This window comes from Bufo bufo, chromosome 7 (genome assembly GCF_905171765.1).
Source record: "Bufo bufo chromosome 7, aBufBuf1.1, whole genome shotgun sequence".
Lineage (NCBI taxonomy): Eukaryota > Metazoa > Chordata > Amphibia > Anura > Bufonidae > Bufo > Bufo bufo.
This window is the reverse complement of record NC_053395.1, coordinates 11,498,198-11,519,701: the sequence shown is the minus strand read 5'-3', so window position 1 is coordinate 11,519,701 and position 21,504 is coordinate 11,498,198. Positions and strand designations below refer to the sequence as shown.

Below are 21,504 nucleotides of genomic sequence, written 5' to 3'. Positions count from 1 at the left end.
TCCTCCCGTGCGCGCATGCCCAATGTCTCGACCTATTGCGCATGCTCCACAAACGGCACGTTGTGACCTCATGCCGTAGGTCTTTGACGCAACCTGGCGCCTGCGCAATAGCAACTTCCGAACACTCGGTTTGGCGATAGTTTGCATGTGGGACTCAGGTGTTCTTACACGGTATGTCATTGTCCTCCTCTTTCTGTTTTACAGATTTCCATGCATCGCATCACTCCTCCCACTTATATTTATTGATGTCATACACCTGTATTTAATTGTTGGCACTTTATTATGCAATTTATTATGATTGCTATTATGTATGCACTTTATTTTTATATGGATATGTCCTCATATGGACCATATGCACTGTGTATGAAGTATAGGTTTTTTAATGCACTTGTTACACTTTATTTTTATGCAATATGATAATTGATGTAGATTGCTTTGTTGATCATTATATGGAGGGGGTGGACTATATATACCCCATGATGCACTTGTGTTCATTGCTTGAAAAAGGCTCTTTGTATGAGCTGAAACGTTGCCTTACCACATGGGTGAATAAACAACCACTTGTTTTATACTTGGAGTGCTGTCCAGTTTTCCTATCCTATATATATTGTAAGGGATCGCCTTTTATTCGGGGGTCATTCTCACAATGATCTTCATAACCACTGGGTTTTAGGTCCAAACAGTGCAATTTATTTTACACTCTTCATACACAACATGGCATAAAACAAAAGCCTGCCCGTCTGGGCTCTACCTAAACATAATAAACATCGTATCCCTAACTCAGCTATACGATAACGTTCCCACATGGAACCAGGTGCGGCTTACCCCAGACATACAGTCCACCAGCCCTCAGGCTGTAACAAATGCAGTACCTTTGGAGGGGTTTGTGGTCTAGCAGTCCTCCTGACTCTGACCTTTCAATGCTTGTTCCAGGGTGTCGCTGAGTCCCTCAAAGCCCAGGCTATTGCATAGCCTCGTGGCCCCTCAGCCTTGCCCAGCTAAGACCACACTGACAGAGCCTCACCAGGCCTCTGTCTGCACACTCTCCAGAGTGAGACACACCCAGGATCCAGTAGCAGGATTAAATAGGATCCCTGGACATGAGCATGTCTCAAGTCCCGGACTGGAACCTGGGGAAACAACACCTCAATGTTCACATTGCCACAATATATATATATATATATATACACAAATAAAAAGAAGGACGTATATACACTCACCTAAAGAATTATTAGGAACACCTGTTCTATTTCTCATTAATGCCATTCTCTACTCAACCAATCACATGGCAGTTGCTTCAATACATTTAGGGGGGTGCTCCTGGTCAAGACAATCTCCTGAACTCCAAACTGAATGTCAGAATGGGAAAGAAAGGTGATTTAAGCAATTTTGAGCGTGGCATGGTTGTTGGTGCCAGACGGGCCGGTCTGAGTATTTCACAATCTGCTCAGTTACTGGGATTTTCACGCACAACCATTTCTAGGGTTTACAAAGAATGGTGTGAAAAGGGAAAAACATCCAGTATGCGGCCGTCCTGTGGGCGAAAATGCCTTGTGGATGCTAGAGGTCAGAGGAGAATGGGCCGACTGATTCAAGCTGATAGAAGAGCAACGTTGGCTGAAATAACCACTCGTTACAACCGAGGTCTGCAGCAAAGCATTTGTGAAGCCACAACACGCACAACCTTGAGGCGGATGGGCTACAACAGCAGAAGACCCCACCGGGTACCACTCATCTCCACTACAAATAGGGAAAAGAGGCTACAATTTGTACGAGCTCACCAAAATTGGACTGTTGAAGACTGGAAAAATGTTGTCTGGTCTGATGAGTCTCGATTTCTGTTGAGACATTCATATGGTAGAGTCCGAATTTGGCGTAAACAAAAAGAGAACATGTCTCCATCATGCCTTGTTACCACTGTGCAGGCTGGTGGTGGTGGTGTAATGGTGTGGGGGATGTTTTCTGGGCACACTTTAGGCCCCTTAGTGCCAATTAGGCATTGTTTAAATGCCACGGGCTACCTGAGCATTGTTTCTGACCATGTCCATCCCTTCATGACCACCATGTACCCATCCTCTGATGGCTACTTCCAGCAGGATAATGCACCATGTCACAAAGCTCAAATCATTGCAAATTGGTTTCTTGAACATGACAATGAGTTCACTGCACTAAAATGGCCCCACAGTCACCAGATCTCAACCCAATAGAGCATCTTTGGGATGTGGTGGAACGGGAGCTTCGTGCCCTGGATGTGCATCCCTCAAATCTCCATCAACTGCAAGATGCTATCCTATCAACATGGGCCAACATTTCTAAAGAATGCTATCAGCACCTTGTGGAATCAATGCCACGTAGAATTAAGGCAGTTCTGAAGGCAAAAGGGGGTCCAACACCGTATTAGTATGGTGTTCCTAATAATTCTTTAGGTGAGTGTATGTGTGTATGTTCCGCGATCACTAAAAAACACAACCATCAATTTCAACGAAACTTGGTATACACATCCCTTGCTACCTGGAAAGAAATCTTGTGGGGGTCATACGCCCCTAAACAGCAGCTGCATGGAGTTTGTATGCTTCAGCTGTTTTTGCTGCACACATATTGCTCTGTAACTCAAAAACTCATCGATCAATTTCTACTAAACTTGGTTCACATATCACTTACTATCTGGGAAAGAATACTGTGGAGGTAACATGCCAGTACACAATGAGTTTCTGTCTGTCCTGACGTCAGTCTGTTCTTTATGCGCGACCAAATAACTGGACCGATCTTCACCAAATTTGGCACACAGGTACACCAGGTGTCCGGGAAGGTTTTAGACCGGGTCTCAGCTCTCTAGGACGTACTGTTGCCAAAAAATGACCTGCATTAGCCAATACAAGCCTGCAAGTCTTTCTCTTCATATCTCAACTGCCATACACACGGTCACATGTCCCTGATCAGCCAATAGAAGTTCGCAGGCCCTTAGTCACCACATACACACAGTTTTACTCCAGGTTTCCATAACAACCAAGCCATTTTTCTTCACTGCTGTAGGTCAGCTTTAGGCAAGGGCTACACGATGACAATAAGTCGCGCGACACATAGGGCACAACTACACTGCTATATGTGTCACACGACATGTGACATGCTGCAACTGCGATGCGACAGTCACAGAAAAATCCATCCAGATTGGTACAAGTAAAGCATCCATCCAGTGTGTACAAGTGAAGCAGGTGCCTTCAATTATTTCACCTGTACAAAACAGCCTCACAAAACCACAGAAAGTTAAAACTGCGCAGAACACTACTGCTACATGTAAAGGAACCACAAAGTTAGAAAAATTATCAAATAAAAGTGAAAAATATGAAGGTTCGGGGGATCTGTCCATCTATGTTTGTAGATGAATGAGAATATCACTATAAAGGTAAGGACACGGCAGCCGTGGGGCACCCTGAGAATCACGGCATCACCCACATGTGGTTTTCCTGTAAGAGTTTAGGAAGCTGCTATCGCCTGGGAAATCTACAAACTGTACTGGATGTATTACATTGAAAATGCACTGAAATCCAGACGTGACCGTCATATGTTCATAAGCCCAGAACAATACTACAGCTAGACTGCAGGTTAGATAGAGCGCAGGGCGGCAGAGCTTCAATCCTTTGCACTATAGAAGGACAGTAATAAATCACATCACTCCAAATGCAAAAACTAATGAGAAACAAAAAGAGAAACAAAGCTCTCGATGCCATCAGGACTCCAAAATGGTTTTGCTTTTGATCGCCGTTGTGTCGATATTCACTTTCTGAACCACATTACTGAATGTCTCATCTGCCAGCTACTTATCTTAACCTAGGCATGAAGACCTCCACCCAGAACAGGGCATGAAGACCTCCACCCAGAACAGGGCATGAAGACCTCCACCCAGAACAGGGCATGAAGACCTCCACCCAGAACAGGGCATGAAGACCTCCACCCAGAACAGGGCATGAAGACCTCCACCCAGAACAGGGCATGAAGACCTCCACCCAGAACAGGGCATGAAGACCTCCACTCAGAACAGGGCATGAAGACCTCCACTCAGAACAGGGCATGAAGACCTCCACCCAGAACAGGGCATGAAGACCTCCACCCAGAACAGGGCATGAAGACCTCCACCCAGAACAGGGCATTAAGACCTCCACCCAGAACAGGGCATGAAGACCTCCACTCAGAACAGGGCATGAAGACCTCCACTCAGAACAGGGCATAAAGACCTCCACTCAGAACAGGGCATAAAGACCTCCACTCAGAACAGGGCATAAAGACCTCCACTCAGAACAGGGCATAAAGACCTCCACTCAGAACAGGGCATAAAGACCTCCACTCAGAACAGGGCATGAAGACCTCCACTCAGAACAGGGCATGAAGACCTCCACCCAGAACAGGGCATGAAGACCTCCACTCAGAACAGGGCATGAAGACCTCCACTCAGAACAGGGCATGAAGACCTCCACCCAGAACAGGGCATGAAGACCTCCACTCAGAACAGGGCATGAAGACCTCCACTCAGAACAGGGAATGAAGACCTCGACTCAGAACAGGGCATAAAGACCTCCACTCAGAACAGGGAATAAAGACCTCCACTCAGAACAGGGCATGAAGACCTCCAACCAGAACAGGGCATGAAGACCTCCACTCAGAACAGGGCATGAAGACCTCCACTCAGAACAGGGCATGAAGACCTCCACTCAGAACAGGGCATGAAGACCTCCACTCAGAACAGGGCATGAAGACCTCCACTCAGAACAGGGCATGAAGACCTCCACTCAGAACAGGTCATGAAGAGGGGCAGTAAAGGTGCTCATTAGGTGTACAGGTAGCAGAAGGGCACCACTGACCGGCTCTATGGTCCAGGTATATTAATATCTCACTGGAATCTCTACAGCTGGATTATATTTCACTGAATACATATTGTCGGATTTCTGTAGACCCTAGGACTGAAAACCGTTCCTTTCTATAGGGGAAAGGCCACCCCATCATCCAGTTCTCACAGTGATTTGCCTCCACCTTCTATAAATGATGGCCTGCAGGAAAACGCTTGAGGATTAGAACGCAATATGTTTCTGACTGGGGAAGTTTTATCTTTGAATGGCAAATACTTTTAAGGTCTCCTGAGATAAACATGTAGGGGGCATTTATTAAGAACGGCGCTTTAGACATCGGTCCTAATACCCCTGCTTATGTAGAGGCACCAGGAGGCCTCCAGCATGTGGAATACAGCCACTGAATGCTCACAATTTAAGCCAGACTTCTGGGCAATCTCGAGGAATTTCTATGTGGTGGCCACGTCCATTGCTTCCATTTCCACCACTGCCCTAGACTTTAGCAGACGGCCTGTTAGGACAGCTAATGCGTCAGTCCGTCTTGCTCTTCCTGCCAAGACCTTTCTTAAAATCATCTTTCTTAGATATCTGCCCTGATATCAGTAAAGAGAAACTCCACTTAGTCCGTTACGTCTTTCACGTTGCTCTTTTCTATCAGTTCTATTTTAAGTCTTTCTTGAGTTTCGCTTTTCAACAACCTCCTAAGTTTCTTCTTCCTCTCAGAAGCACGTTGAAGTGGCTCCACGGACGTCCCTTATGGCCTCCAGGGAGAAAGCAGAAGGGGAAACGACGAGCTCCTCTTTAGAGCAGTAGTACTTTACATGTTGGGCTCTGTCAGCGTGTGATCTGCTAACGTATTGTGGACATTCAGGTGTTTATTGTAGTAACATAGGGGTCATTTATTAAAGTAGAACGGGCTTAGGAGTCCATAGCAACCAATCAGATTCCATCTTTCATTTTTGACAGCTACTTTGGAAATTAAAGGAGGAATCTGATTGGTTGCTAGGGGCGACTAAGACAGTTCTACTTTACACCTGTTTCATAAATGACCCCAATAGTTTCTAAGGTTCAAAAAAGGCACATGTCCATCTACGTCAGCCGGTTATCCTGCAAACCTGGCCTGGAAGACGGTAACCCCTCCCCCCATGAGATAGAAGCCAATTTTCCTCAATTTTGGCGGCAATTTCCCATTTGTTACGTGTGAACTGACGTGTCTCATGTATAGATAAATGTATGTTACGTGTGAACGCCCCCATCACTGACGTGTCTCGTGTATAGATAAATGTATGTTACATGTGAACGCCCCCATCACTGACGTGTCTCATGTATAGATAAATGTATGTTACATGTGAACGCCCCCATCACTGACGTGTCTCATGTATAGATAAATGTATGTTACATGTGAACGCCCCCATCACTGACGTGTCTCATGTACAGATAAATGTATGTTACGTGTGAACACCCCCATCACTGACGTGTCTCATGTACAGATAAATGTATGTTACGTGTGAATGCCCCATCACTGACGTGTCTCATGTACAGATAAATGTATGTTACGTGTGAATGCCCCATCACTGACGTGTCTCATGTATAGATAAATGTATGTTACGTGTGAACGCCCCCCATCACTGACGTGTCTCATGTACAGATAAATGTATGTTACATGTGAACGCCCCCATCACTGACGTGTCTCATGTATAGATAAATGTATGTTACGTGTGAACGCCCCCCATCACTGACGTGTCTCATGTACAGATAAATGTATGTTACATGTGAACGCCCCCATCACTGACGTGTCTCATGTATAGATAAATGTATGTTACATGTGAACGCCCCCCATCACTGACGTGTCTCATGTACAGATAAATGTATGTTACATGTGAACGCCCCCATCACTGACGTGTCTCATGTATAGATAAATGTATGTTACATGTGAACGCCCCCATCACTGACGTGTCTCATGTACAGATAAATGTATGTTACATGTGAACGCCCCCATCACTGACGTGTCTCATGTACAGATAAATGTGTTACATGTGAACGCCCCCATCACTGACGTGTCTCGTGTACAGATAAATGTATGTTACATGTGAACGCCCCCCATCACTGACGTGTCTCATGTACAGATAAATGTATGTTACGTGTGAACGCCCCCATTACTGACGTGTCTCATGTATAGATAAATGTATGTTACGTGTGAACGCCCCCATTACTGACGTGTCTCATGTACAGATAAATGTATGTTACATGTGAACGCCCCCATCACTGACGTGTCTCATGTATAGATAAATGTATGTTACATGTGAACGCCCCCATCACTGACGTGTCTCATGTACAGATAAATGTATGTTACATGTGAACGCCCCCATCACTGACGTGTCTCATGTATAGATAAATGTATGTTACATGTGAACGCCCCCATCACTGACGTGTCTCATGTACAGATAAATGTATGTTACATGTGAACGCCCCCATCACTGACGTGTCTCATGTACAGATAAATGTGTTACATGTGAACGCCCCCATCACTGACGTGTCTCGTGTACAGATAAATGTATGTTACATGTGAACGCCCCCCATCACTGACGTGTCTCATGTACAGATAAATGTATGTTACGTGTGAACGCCCCCATTACTGACGTGTCTCATGTATAGATAAATGTATGTTACGTGTGAACGCCCCCATTACTGACGTGTCTCATGTACAGATAAATGTATGTTACATGTGAACGCCCCCATCACTGACGTGTCTCATGTATAGATAAATGTATGTTACATGTGAACGCCCCCATCACTGACGTGTCTCATGTATAGATAAATGTATGTTATGTGTGAACGCCCCCATCACTGACGTGTCTCGTGTACAGATAAATGTATGTTACATGTGAACGCCCCATCACTGATGTGTCTCGTGTACAGATAAATGTATGTTACATGTAAACGCCCCATCACTGACATGTCTCGTGTACAGATAAATGTATGTTACGTGTGAACGCCCCCATCACTGACGTGTCTCATGTACAGATAAATGTATGTTACGTGTGAACGCCCCCATCACTGACGTGTCTCATGTACAGATAAATGTGTTACATGTGAACGCCCCATCACTGACATGTCTCGTGTACAGATAAATGTATGTTACATGTGAACGCCCCCATCACTGACGTGTCTCGTGTACAGATAAATGTATGTTACGTGTGAACGCCCCCATCACTGATGGTCGCCCCCATCCACAGCCTCCCCAGGTCCTGATACCACAAATGTACGTCTGTGGATGTCTGAGGCGGCGCATGCGCAGTGTGCTTCACTGACTTCTTAATTTTCCCACCACAAATTGGGGTTCATTACTGGTGGGGGTCACGTTTAATTACTATGGCAACCAGACAGCCACCTGCACTATACCCTGCGGCTGTGGTACACGGTGCACCGGGCTGCCCGCTCCTCAGACATTATTTACCTCAGCAGCATTGCTTCCTGTCAGCGACAAACCGCGCTCACGCGCTAATACGCTCCGCCCACTGTCCACGCCGTCGCCACGGAAACAGCGGGCGTGACCCCTTGTTGTGCGCCTGCGCAGTGTGTCGCTGCCATTACAAGGCTGTGCCTCCCGCTCCTCTTCCGGGTTCCTTGCGTTGTGGTTGGGCTCAGCGCTCGGTGCCATCGGCTGCCAACCAATCACAGAGCGTCCGGCAGGTAAGTGGCCCCCCGCTAGGGTAGAGCCACCGTGCGGCTGAGTGGCATTGGTCTCCGGGCGTTGTCACAGTGTGTATAGGTCATTCCGCGGCACCAGATCGATAGTAACGTCACCGCGACCTGTCAGTCCTTAGGGCTCGTTCACACCAACGGTTTTCGCCTTCCGTTTCCATTCAAAGATAGAACATGTCCTATTATCGCCCGCCAATCACGTGTCGTGGCTCCATTGAAGTCAAAGGGTCAGCAAAAAAAAAACGGAACACCTACGGAATGTACTCCGTGTGTCTTCCGTATCCCTTCTGGTTTTTACGGAACTATCTGTCGAAAATGTTATGCCCAGCCCAATAATTACTGTAGACTGTATATGCCATACGGAAAAACGGAACCACTACTGAAACAAAAAAACGGAAGAACGGCCCGCAAAACCCTGAAAAAGCCATACGGCCGTGTGAACGAGCCCTTACTGGGACGCAAAATCCGATGGTGCTCAGTGCGCAGATGGAGGCCCCGCGGGGGACTTGTTCAGTTAAACACGAATTGACCGTGTAATTAGTGATCCGATTTGTTCACATGGTGGTTTTTTTAATCTGCACCTGAGCGCGCTGCCATTAATTATACATAATGAGGGGTATTATGGGGGCATACCGCTAGGACGTGCCCACATTGTCTGATCGCTGCGGGTCCGGACCTACAATGAGAACGGAGCGGGGAAATGCACTGCGCATGTGCAGCCGCCCTCCATTCATTTCTATGGGGCCGCCGAAAATACGGCTATTTCCGTCAGCCCCATAGAAATGAATGGGAGCAGCGGCTGCGCGTCTATGGGAGAAGCGTTTGATGGTGGACGGACTCCGGACCCCGCACCTATCAGACAATAAGGGTAGATCCTAGCGACATGCCCCCATTGTCTGTGATGGGAAAACCCCTTTAATATTGACACAAATATACACTGCTCAAAAAAAATAAAGGGAACACTTAAACACCACAATGTAACTCCAAGTCAATCCCACTTCTGTGAAATCAAACTGTCCACTTAGGAAGCAACACTGAGTGACAATCAATTTCACATGCTGTTGTGCAAATGGTATAGACAACAGGTGGAAATTATAGGCAATTAGCAAGACACCCCCAATAAAGGAGTGGTTCTGCAGGTGGTGACCACAGACCACTTCTCAGTTCCTATGCTTCCTGGCTGATGTTTTGGTCACTTTTGAATGCTGGCGGTGCTTTCACTCTAGTGGTAGCATGAGACGGAGTCTACAACCCACACAAGTGGCTCAGGTAGTGCAGCTTATCCAGGATGGCACATCAATGCGAGCTGTGGCAAGAAGGTTTGCTGTGTCTGTCAGCGCAGTGTCCAGAGCATGGAGGCGCTACCAGGAGACAGGCCAGTACATCAGGAGACGTGGAGGAGGCCGTAGGAGGGCAACAACCCAGCAGCAGGACCGCTACCTCCGCCTTTGTGCAAGGAGGAACAGGAGGAGCACTGCCAGAGCCCTGCAAAATGACCTCCAGCAGGCCACAAATGTGCATGTGTCTGCTCAAACGGTCAGAAACAGACTCCATGAGGGTGATATGAGGGCCCGACGTCCACAGGTGGGGGTTGTGCTTACAGCCCAACACTGTGCAGGACGTTTGGCATTTGCCAGAGAACACCAAGATTGGCAAATTCGCCACTGGCGCCCTGTGCTCTTCACAGATGAAAGCAGGTTCACACTGAGCACATGTGACAGACGTGACAGAGTCTGGAGACGCCGTGGAGAACGTTCTGCTGCCTGCAACATCCTCCAGCATGACCGGTTTGGCATTGGGTCAGTAATGGTGTGGGGTGGCATTTCTTTGGAGGGCCGCACAGCCCTCCATGTGCTCGCCAGAGGTAGCCTGACTGCCATTAGGTACCGAGATGAGATCCTCAGACCCCTTGTGAGACCATATGCTGGTGCGGTTGGCCCTGGGTTCCTCCTAATGCAAGACAATGCTAGACCTCATGTGGCTGGAGTGTGTCAGCAGTTCCTGCAAGACGAAGGCATTGATGCTATGGACTGGCCCGCCCGTTCCCCCGACCTGAATCCAATTGAGCACATCTGGGACATCATGTCTCGCTCTATCCACCAACGTCACGTTGCACCACAGACTGTCCAGGAGTTGGCAGATGCTTTAGTCCAGGTCTGGGAGGAGATCCCTCAGGAGACCGTCCGCCACCTCATCAGGAGCATGCACAGGCGTTGTAGGGAGGTCATACAGGCACGTGGAGGCCACACACACTACTGAGCCTCATTTTGACTTGTTTTAAGGACATTACATCAAAGTTGGATCAGCCTGTAGTGTGTTTTTCCACTTTAATTTTGAGTGTGACTCCAAATCCAGACCTCCAAGGGTTGAAAAATTTGATTTCCTTTTTTAAATTTTTGTGTGATTTTGTTGTCAGCACATTCAACTATGTAAAGAACAAAGTATTTCAGAAGAATATTTAATTAACTCAGATCTAAGATGTGTTATTTTTGTGTTCCCTTTATTTTTTTGAGCAGTGTATATTATGAAATGCAGAAGTGATACGGACATTTAATAATCTATTTTATTTATTTGTATGTATAATTATGTTTTGCACAATTTTATTTAATCATGTTAATTGAACGATTCCCCTGCGGGGCCCACGTCTGTGCGCTGAGCGCCGTCGGACGTGTGTGACAGAGATGGAGATATGGATCTATATATATATATATATCACCCGCCTTCCTCTTCCTGCTGAGATCCAGACCATATTCTAGTCAGGAGGGGCCCCACTTTCCATACAGCTGGGGGCCCATGTTACTGGCGGATGGTTCTCCCACATCCTCACTGTGCCTGCGGTTCACATCCGTGTCCGATCCTCGTTTTCGTCGGATTGCGCAGGGGCTCATTCATTTCTATGGATCCATACTGATAACGCATCCTATTCTTAGCTGCACATGCGGACCACGGACCCGCTGAAGTCAGTGGTTCTGCAGAAAAAAAACGGATGCCACACGGACGTCACGCAGACTTCTTTTGTATTTTGCGTATCCGTGTTTAGCGGACTGCAGCCGTCGTACAGCTGTGTGAGCGCACCCGTAACAGATTTATGGCCTAAATGACGGCTGAAATCTACGGCAGCTACAAGTTTGAGTAGATTTTGGTCACAGACCGCCGGAGGGGGCGTCTAATTCATGACATTTCAGAAGACTTAAAGGGGTTCTGCACTTTCATTTAACTGCTGATCTATCCTCTGGATAGATCATCAGCTTCCGATCTGCGGCCTTCTCACTGTTTACCGCCGGCCCAGTGACGTCACGACTAGTATCAACTAGCGTAGGCGCGGCTAAGCTCCATTCAAGTGAACAGAGCTTAGCCCCGCCCAAGCCTGTTGCATGAAAGTGCAGAACCCCTTTAAAAATAGGGGGTGGCCTTTCCGTTCAGCAAAATGCGGAATGCACGCGGCTGGTATCCGTATTTTGTGGTTCCGCAAAACATTCAATGGTCGTGTGCAGAAGCCTTCTGCGTGCCCGGGGATGTGAGGCGTAGAGTCGTCAGATTGATTTCAATACCAAGAAAAATGTCGCGATATTCGATACCACACATAAAAAAAAAAAAATAATAATACCCCCACATTAACCCCATGATGCCAGGCAAAAATGAGATTGTGTGAGGATTCATTTATTTATTTATTTATTTATTTATTTTTTAACTATCGATTGCCCATTATGTGAAGCGCTACTTGACGGGGGGTTACTTACTATTGGGGTGCGTTCACACGACCGTATTTATTTTACAGCCAGCAAAATCCAGGTGACGTCTGTGCTGTGGACCCATGGTAACAATGCCTGTCCTTGACCGACAAGAATAGGACATGTTCTATTATTTTTTTTTTGCGGGGCCACGGAACGGAGTGCTGTCCACATTTTTTGCGACCCCATTGAAATGAATGGGTCCGCATCCGAGCCGCAAAAACTGCGGCTCGGATGCGGACCAAAACCACGGCCGTGTGCATGAGGCCTAACTCCATGTTACCCATTGTATGAAGAGGTACCTGATGGGGGTCACTAACTATTAGGGCTCCTGCACGCAAACGGGTGCCGGCTATGCCTGTATTGCGGTACGCCATATACGGGCACCAGCCGCGCGCGCACCGTTTCACTTGAATGGTTCCGCAATCCAGAAGATACAGAGCGGAAGGCCACGGAAACTCTACAGAGAGCTTCCGTGGGGTTTCTCTCCGTGCCTCCGTACATCCTCTATTCTTTTGCGGTGCGGACGGATCGTGGACCCGTTGCATTTGAATGGGTCAGCGCCGGCCACATGGACAGTGCTCGTGCATTGGGGACCACAATTTATGGACCCCAATGCACGGCACGGGCGGCGCACGTTCGTGTACATGAGCCCTAAAGGTGAGGTATTAAAGTAATAACCCCATAGTTTCAAACCATGGCAGCACTGGGGTTAATTCGCAGTGTTCCTCTGTGCTGCTGATCATGGCAGGGGCCGTGCTTCCTCCTCCAATTTGCAGATGAGGACATTTCGGTAATGTAGCCGCGACGGGATAACCAGGCCACAAACCTCAGAAGGGAACTCGGCAGCACTGTCATTATCTGGAGGCATGCAGCAGCACAGAGTATTTCAGGAGAGCGGTGGGTGTGGGGCCATGCTTTCTGATGATATACTGACTGTCACCTCTTCCCTTCACATTTGCCGCCTCCACAGCTAGGCCGAGGTGTGTGACTGGACGAGTGGATGATGGGCATTACCCAGACTCGAGTTCTTACCACGACCGCCGTCGCCGCTGCCCTCGGAAGGTTCGCTCATTACATTACACATGGCCGCCATCTATGTTGTATGCACTGAACAGGAGAGTACGTGTAGCAGTTACATTATACGGTCACCTACTGGTCTGGGTTGGTTGCCATTAGTGTCCACAGTATTAGAGACCTGTATCTCCCCCCTGCTCGATTTTCCCGCCTGTGTCAGTCTTAACTGTATTCTACATTCTATTCGTCCACCAGATAGCTGCAGGTCCCTTCCAGACAGTGATGTGTTTGCTCAGTTAGGAATTATTTGCGTTTCCAGGTCGTAACCCCTCTGATGTTTCGTTTTTCTAACAGTATATTGCTGTCCCGCTGGTTCCGCAGCCGCCCGCCAGCAATGGTGGCTCACGTCAAAGCGCTGACCTCCCCTTACCCCGGCTCCAAGGTGGAGAGGTGGCCAGTCCCTGAAGAGAAGGTCAGCTGGTCCGTCAATTGGCCGGAGTATCAGCCCGTGGAATACACCGCCCCTTCTGTCCTTGCCCAGCCGCCCTGGGCCGACCCTCCGCACAGGTGAGTGACGCCCCCCAAAACCCACCAGAGCGGTTTGTCCAGTTCAGTTTACCATTGTCTGAAAGGGCGCGGCACGTGGGCGCAGATTTGGTCACAGCAGAAGTTCAGCTTTACATTTTAGCAGATTTTCTGCTGAATTTTGCCTGTGCATCGCACCTTAGTGATTCAGAATCTGCTGCGCAGGCCGTTCTGCGTGGATTGTTACGCTGCAGGCCCTACCGTTCCACAAAATGCGGTATCCGTGTTTTGTGGACCGCAAACCACCCAGTGGTCATGCACATGAGCCCTAAGGGTGTAGCGACGTGTCTTTGTCGATATTGTACGTATAAGTCTTGTAAATATCCGCGTGGCGCCATTCATGTCTTGATTTATGGGGCCCTCTAGTGGAGGACTGCAGAACACACCCAGAAGGTAGATCCTAATGGTAGTAGATGGCAGAGCGCCAGATCTCCGAAAACTGCCCGAAATCTACAGAAAGGTCCCTATTGTAGAAAGTAACGCTACTAAACTACTGCATGAGTTCCATCGTGTCTTATACTCCAGTCACAACCAGAGCTGCAGTCAGTGACCGGAGTATATGATCTCAATGTAATTTGCAGCTCTGAAGGCTTCTGCCCACAATACAACGCGCTCGATGGAAAAGTGGAGAGAGCCAGTTTTGAAGGGACATATGAAGTGATGAACGGATCCCCGAGGTGAGTGTGGAAGACGTAGTCGGGGTCTGGTTATTACCTCTGACCCAAACCATTCTCTTCAATTCACAGAAACCCCTCGGGGCGGACAGGAGTGATAGGAAGAGGATTACTAGGCCGATGGGGACCTAACCATGCAGCAGACCCAATCATCACAAGGTGAGCACTACTACTCCCCTCATGCACCGGGCAGAATTATGTCAGAACTGGTCTCACATCATCTGCCCTCTACAGGTGGAAACGCGATGCTGCAGGAGGGAAGGTGGTGCACCCCGACTCCGGGAACCCCTGGTTACAGTTTGTAGCTATACAGAGGAAGGACTGTGGCCAGTGGGCCATCCCCGGGGTGAGTGAGACAAATATATATTTTGAATTTTCATATTCTAACCCCAACTTTCTTTTGGGGATCTGTGGAGGACGCTGTTATGGGGTGGATCTGTGGAGGACGCTGTTATGTGGGGGATCTGTGGAGGACGCTGTTATGTGGGGGACCTGTGGAGGACGCTGTTATGTAGGGGACCTGTGGAGGACGCTGTTATGTGGGGGATGTGTGCTATGACACATGGGGCCACGAGGGGGGCCAGCATAAGACACACATATAGCATCTTATGCTGGTCCCCCTCATGGCCCTATGTGTCCCCTCATGTGTCCTAAACTGCGCACATAACTCTCCTATTCATAAAATGGCCAGCCTCTGTACTTTCACTATGAATGCACTGCAGAGAGCGGCAGAGAGCGAGCCGGCCGACGCGTGACTGACGTCACTGTCACGCTCCTCCCACTTAATTCAGGAAGCAGGAGTGTGACTAAGTGACGTCAGTCACGCGCCGGCCGCCTCGCTCGCTCCCGCTCGCTGCAGTGCATTCATCGTGAAAGTAAGTACAGAGGCTGGACATTTTATCAATAGGACAGAGGACATTTTATCAATAGGGGCCCCTTCATATATAATCGCAGCATTTTCGGGTCGGCCAAATCGCGATTCGATTATTTTTGCGATATATCGTGCAGCCCTAATAAATATATATATATATATTTCAGAGAAAAATGGCGGCACTGGCAAAAAGTGGAAGGTTGGGTGCACGTTCTTGAGGGAATAGGCTTCTTACTCCAATAAATATATATTTATTATTTAATTTTGTTTTTTTTACTTCTTTTTAACACCCCCCAGGGTACACGAACTTGCAATCAGACTGCCTTTTCTACCTTGTATACTGTATTCCAATGCAGTGCTGCCCCCTGCAGTCCTGCATTGGACTATACCTGTAATGGGCCTGGTGGCCTTGTACAGGCTCAGACCTATTACTTCCCCCGTCTCGGTGACAGGAAGGCTTTCTGGCCTTTGGGTTTTCCATGCTTGGATGCTGTGGTTACACTTGACCATGGCATCTGAGAGGTTAAATGTTGGCGTTACCCCTGATCACAGACAACAGCCCTCTGTGTCTATTGTGTGAAATGGCAAGCACCCGGCGGTTATGGCGCTTGCTTCACTTCAGAGCGGGCGCCGTCTTTAAAGAGAAAACACCTGCCTTCGTGTACAGCAGACATCGTCAGGGGTTAAAGGGGTCGTCCCATTCCAACAACTTATCTCCTGCCCAGAGGAGGAAAATTGTCTAATCAAGCGGGGTCTGACTTCTGGGGCCCCTGCCGGTGATAAGAACTGGGGGCCTGTTCCTCGGTTTGAATGGAGCAGCAAACCTGCCTCTGCAAGTCCATCTATGGAGCTACTGGAGACCAGTCCAAGCGCTCGGCTATCTCCAGCAGCACGCATACGTGTCCAGCGCTTCATTCAAATAGGGAACGAGTCCGGATTCATCGGACTCCCAGCGATCAGACCATGTTGCCCTACCCTGTGGACAGCCTCTTAACATGGTGGTTTATTTAGTACGCTCCCTTTAAATACAGTCTTGGCACAGAAGTCGCCCCTGCTTGTGTAATATTCTATCATCGGAGCATTGCCCGTACCGTAATGACAGATGACGGAACGGTGATAAATCTACTGATCACCCGAATCCACCCTGTAAATGAGCCCCGCATCTTATTCCTGAGAAATTCTTAGTTCACAGACGAGATAGAACCTGTGCGCGGAGGCGTCCATTATCTCAGGAAAGAACTGGAAACGCAGGACTGCAGTATATTATCTATTAAAGCAGAATCCAGACTGCAGTAAAGGTCCGGAAATAATGTGCAATGGTTTATACTGCGCAAAAACGGGGAGGACCCTGTAATACAGAACAATCCAGAAGGCTGGCGACCCCTCCTGTCCCAGACACTGAAACAGAACTTGTAATTTATTGGTTTAAGTTTAATAGGAAAAAGTGAGCAAACTGAGGTGAAAAGTATCTGAAACCCTGTAGGTGCTATATTCCAATGGTGTAACCACAGGAGCGCAGGCGGGGGGTGCACGGCCTTTCCTTGGAACCACGATGCTCTACTAGCTGATGTATTGTCAGTACCCCACTGTATCCGGCCTGTTGTACAGGGATTCTAGGAGGCAATCGCTGTCCATAGAGGTTCAGAGTCTAAAACCTAACAACTGCCCCCCCCCAACATGTTTGGCCAGCTAATCTGCCGTCATCAGGGGATTTAGACTCTGAACCTCTATGGACAGTGCTAGTAATGTGCCAGATGTAATACAGTACTCGGGGTCATAGGTACTCGGTGAGGACAGCGATTGCCTCCTAGATGACTACAGTGGGGTACTGACCATACATCAGCTAGAAGAGCAAGGGCTTCCTGTGGTTACACCATTGGAATATAGGACCTACAGGGTTTCAGATAGTTTTCATCTTTCAGTTTGCTCACTTTTTCCTATTAATCTTAAACCAATAAATTAAGTTATGTTTTAGTGTCTGGGACAGGAGTGGTAACTAGCCTAATCAGGCTTCTGGATTGTTGTATAATGGTTTATACTATAATACTGCTCTAATACAAGAGGACATAGGAGGCAGTATTATAGTAGTTATATTCTTGTACATAGGAGGCAGTATTATAGTAGTTATATTCTTGTACATAGGAGGCAGTATTATAGTAATTATATTCTTGTACATAGGAGGCAGTATTATAGTAGTTATATTCTTGTACATAGGAGGCAGTATTATAGTAGTTATATTCTTGTACATACTGCCTCCTATGTACAAGAATATAATTACTATAATACTGCCTCCTATGTACAAGAATATAACTACTATAATACTGCCTCCTATGTACAAGAATATAATTACTATAATACTGCCTCCTATGTACAAGAATATAACTACTATAATACTGCCTCCTATGTACAAGAATATAACTACTATAATACTGCCTCCTATGTACAAGAATATAACTACTATAATACTGCTCCTATGTACAAGAATATAACTACTATAATACTGCCTCCTATGTACAAGAATATAATTACTATAATACTGCTCCTATGTACAAGAATATAACTACTATAATACTGCCTCCTATATACAAGAATATAACTACTATAATACTGCTCCTATGTACAAGAATATAACTACTATAATACTGCTCCTATGTACAAGAATATAACTACTATAATACTGCTCCTGTGTACAAGAATATAACTACTATAATACTGCTCCTATGTACAAGAATATAACTACTATAATACTGCTCCTATGTACAAGAATATAACTACTATAATACTGCCTCCTATGTACAAGAATATAACTACTATAATACTGCCTCCTATGTACAAGAATAGAACTACTATAATACTGCTCCTATGTACAAGAATATAACTACTATAATACTGCTCCTGTGTACAAGAATATAACTACTATAATACTGCTCCTATGTACAAGAATATAACTACTATAATACTGCTCCTATGTACAAGAATATAACTACTATAATACTGCCTCCTATGTACAAGAATATAACTACTATAATACTGCCTCCTATGTACAAGAATAGAACTACTATAATACTGCTCCTATGTACAAGAATAGAACTACTATAATACTGCCTCCTATGTACAGGAATAGAACCGCTATCCTCTGTGTAAATCTTCTTGCTCTTGCAGGGAATGGTGGACCCCGGGGAGCTGATGACGGCTGCGCTGTGCAGGGAGTTCTGTGAGGAAGCCTTGAACTCTTTGGAGAGGACGGGAGAAGAGCCGGACACAGAGCAGAAGATCAAGAGCATCTTCTCTCAGGATCACTTACTGGTAATGGTCCCATGGATGTTCAGTTCTGGCCGCGGCCTGTAGGGGGACCCTGATGATGTCTGATGGTTTGTTACAATTTCATCTTGCCTAGACAGTGATCTGTAACCCAAGGAGCTCGACATGTTAGCCTGCATTGTTGCATATCTCCCCCTCTGCTCTTTGTGTGTCAGTGCTTATTGAAATTCTGGCTTGATATTAAAGCACCAGGAAGCTCTGGATGAACAGAGCTAAAGTCAATGAACTATTTTTGGTGGTTGATCTGTGTGGCTGATTGTACTCGCTTGTGACTTTCCAGGTATACAGGGGGTATGTGGATGACCCCCGTAACACAGATAATGCCTGGATGGAGACCCAAGCCGTCAACTACCACGATGAGACAGGTGGGTGTATGACAGTCCCCTGATAATGTAACCTTGCCCCTTCCCTCTGCCCTCTGATGCCAGCCTCTGCCGTCTTCTAACAGGGCACATCCTGGACACGTTGGCCTTAGAAGCCGGTGACGACGCGGGCAAGGTGCAGTGGGCGGACATCAGCAGCAGCTGCAGCCTGTATGCCAACCATGCCCAGTTCATTCAGCTTGTGGCAGAGAAGAGGGGTGCCCACTGGTAGTTGCTGCTTGTGTGTATTTTCTGGTGCCCGGGCTACAGCGAGCAGCAGTCACTGTATAAACTGTACCCAACGTGCAATTATTCCAGAGGTCTCCAAAAGGCGGCACAGACGGACACAACGGCGATGGATTCTCCATCTGTTCTCGGCTCAGGGAGGAGACTCCTTTCAACCTTTGGAATGTAATAAAGTAAAAGTTTCCGTATTGTCGTGTTCATATTGTGTAACCGGCGCCTTGGAGACGTGACTCCACGAGAGTGTGCTGCACCCCTGATCTACCGGTGCCCCCGGTCTGCCAGCTCTGCCTCCTGCATGCACTGCCCCCCTTATATACCCCCGCAATGTGTGCTGCACCCCTGATCTTCCTGTGCCCCCGGTCTGCCAGCTCTGCCTCCTGCATGCACTGCCCCCCCCTTATATACCCCCGCAATGTGTGCTGCACCCCCGGTCTACCTGTGCCCCCGGTCTGCCAGCTCTGCCTCCTGCATGCACTGCCCCCCTTATGTACCTGTGCTGCGCCCCTTATATACCCCCGCAATGTGTGCTGCACCCCTGATCTACCTGTGCCCCCGGTCTGCCAGCTCTGCCTCCTGCATGCACTGCCCCCCTTATATACCCCCGCAATGTGTGCTGCACCCCTGATCTACCTGTGCCCCCGGTCTGCCAGCTCTGCCTCCTGCATGCACTGCCCCCCTTATATACCCCCGCAATGTGTGCTGCGCCCCTGGTCTGCCAGCTCTGCCTCCTGCATGCACTGCCCCCCTTATATACCCCCGCAATGTGTGCTGCACCCCCGGTCTGCCAGCTCTGCCTCCTGCATGCACTGCCCCCCTTATATACCCCCGCAATGTGTGCTGCACCCCCGGTCTACCTGTGCCCCCGGTCTGCCAGCTCTGCCTCCTGCATGCACTGCCCCCCTTATATACCCCCGCAATGTGTGCTGCACCCCTGATCTACCTGTGCCCCCGGTCTGCCAGCTCTGCCTCCTGCATGCACTGCCCCCCTTATATACCCCCCGCAATGTGTGCTGCACCCCTGATCTACCTGTGCCCCCGGTCTGCCTCCTGCATGCACTGCCCCCTTATATACCCCCGCAATGTGTGCTGTGCCCCTGATCTACCTGTGCCCCCAGTTTACCAGCTCTGCCTCCTGCATGCACTGCCCCCCTTATGTACCTGTGCTGCGCCCCTTATATACCCCCGCAATGTTTGCTGAACCCCCTCGTCTACCTGCGCCGCACCTCTTATTTACCTGTGCGCTACCAGCTCGGCCTCCTTCGTGCGTTGCATCCCTTAAATACCCCTGTGCTGTGCGCTGCGGCCCTTATATACTACTCTGCACCCCTCGTCTACCCGCTATGCCTTCTGCGTGTGGCGCACCCCTTATGTATCCCCACAATGTGTGCTGCACCCCTCATCTACCCGCTCGGCCCCCCGCATGCAGTGATCTGTACCGTTACGTACCCTTCTCCCCCTGGGCTTAAGATTTCACTTTTGTTCTCAGATTCTCTTCATGAACCTGGAAGCTCAGGATGAACTTACTTTAGTCCACTTTGACTGTAATAATAATAATATTTTATTTATATAGCGCCACCATATTCTGCAGCGCTTTACAAATTCAGTTCTGGCTACTAATGACTACTGGGATTGGTGTCAGTCTTCACTGTCATTTTCACATTCTGTTCCTGAGGCAGAGGTCCCACCCAGAGGCTGGCGTCCATTGTGGGGGAGCAGTCTTAGGCAGGGTTCACACGTGACTGATTTGCTGCAGCGTTGTGCGGCAACGGCAAAGTGAATGAGCATTCAGCAATTCTCCGCTGCTGCGGATTAGAACTCTGCATCCTGTCCATTTATCCTGCAGCCGATCCATTTTCTGATAGAAGGAAGGAAACTGCGTCTAATCTGCAGCGTGTGAACGCACCCTTAGGTGCTGAAAATCCGCAGCTAATCGGTCACTATTGGTGCCCCGCCCTGCGGCTGCTATATGTACAGCACGTAAGACCCGTCATACCAGTCGTCATCCCCCCCCCCCCCCCCCCCCCCCTCCCAATCTGATGTTTGTGGACTCTCCCGATGAGTAATGGCTCCTTCTTATATTTGTTCACATCGGCCAATCAGATTTCTTCTTCTAACCTAGACTGAAAAACGAAAGCTATTGGTTGCTGTGTG

General features: G+C 48.1%; 1 protein-coding gene across 3 annotated transcripts; it reads left to right on the top strand.

Moving 5' to 3' along the window:
• Positions 1–8,410: 8,410 nt before the first annotated feature.
• On the top strand, positions 8,411–19,542 carry NUDT9 (nudix hydrolase 9). Of its 3 annotated transcripts, XM_040439520.1 has the most exons (9): positions 8,411–8,534; positions 13,251–13,342; positions 13,649–13,861; positions 14,461–14,556; positions 14,626–14,712; positions 14,788–14,899; positions 18,587–18,730; positions 19,026–19,110; positions 19,194–19,542. In XM_040439520.1, the coding sequence occupies exons 2-9, from the start codon at positions 13,281–13,283 to the stop codon at positions 19,337–19,339; spliced, it is 945 nt and encodes a 314-aa protein (XP_040295454.1). In that variant the 5' UTR covers positions 8,411–8,534; positions 13,251–13,280; the 3' UTR covers positions 19,340–19,542. The 3 variants fall into 3 exon arrangements, with proteins under 3 accessions (XP_040295454.1, XP_040295455.1, XP_040295456.1); XM_040439521.1 differs by lacking the exon at positions 13,251–13,342 and having other exon boundaries at positions 8,414–8,534; XM_040439522.1 differs by lacking the exon at positions 8,411–8,534 and having other exon boundaries at positions 13,284–13,399.
• The last annotated feature ends 1,962 nt before the right edge of the window (positions 19,543–21,504 follow it).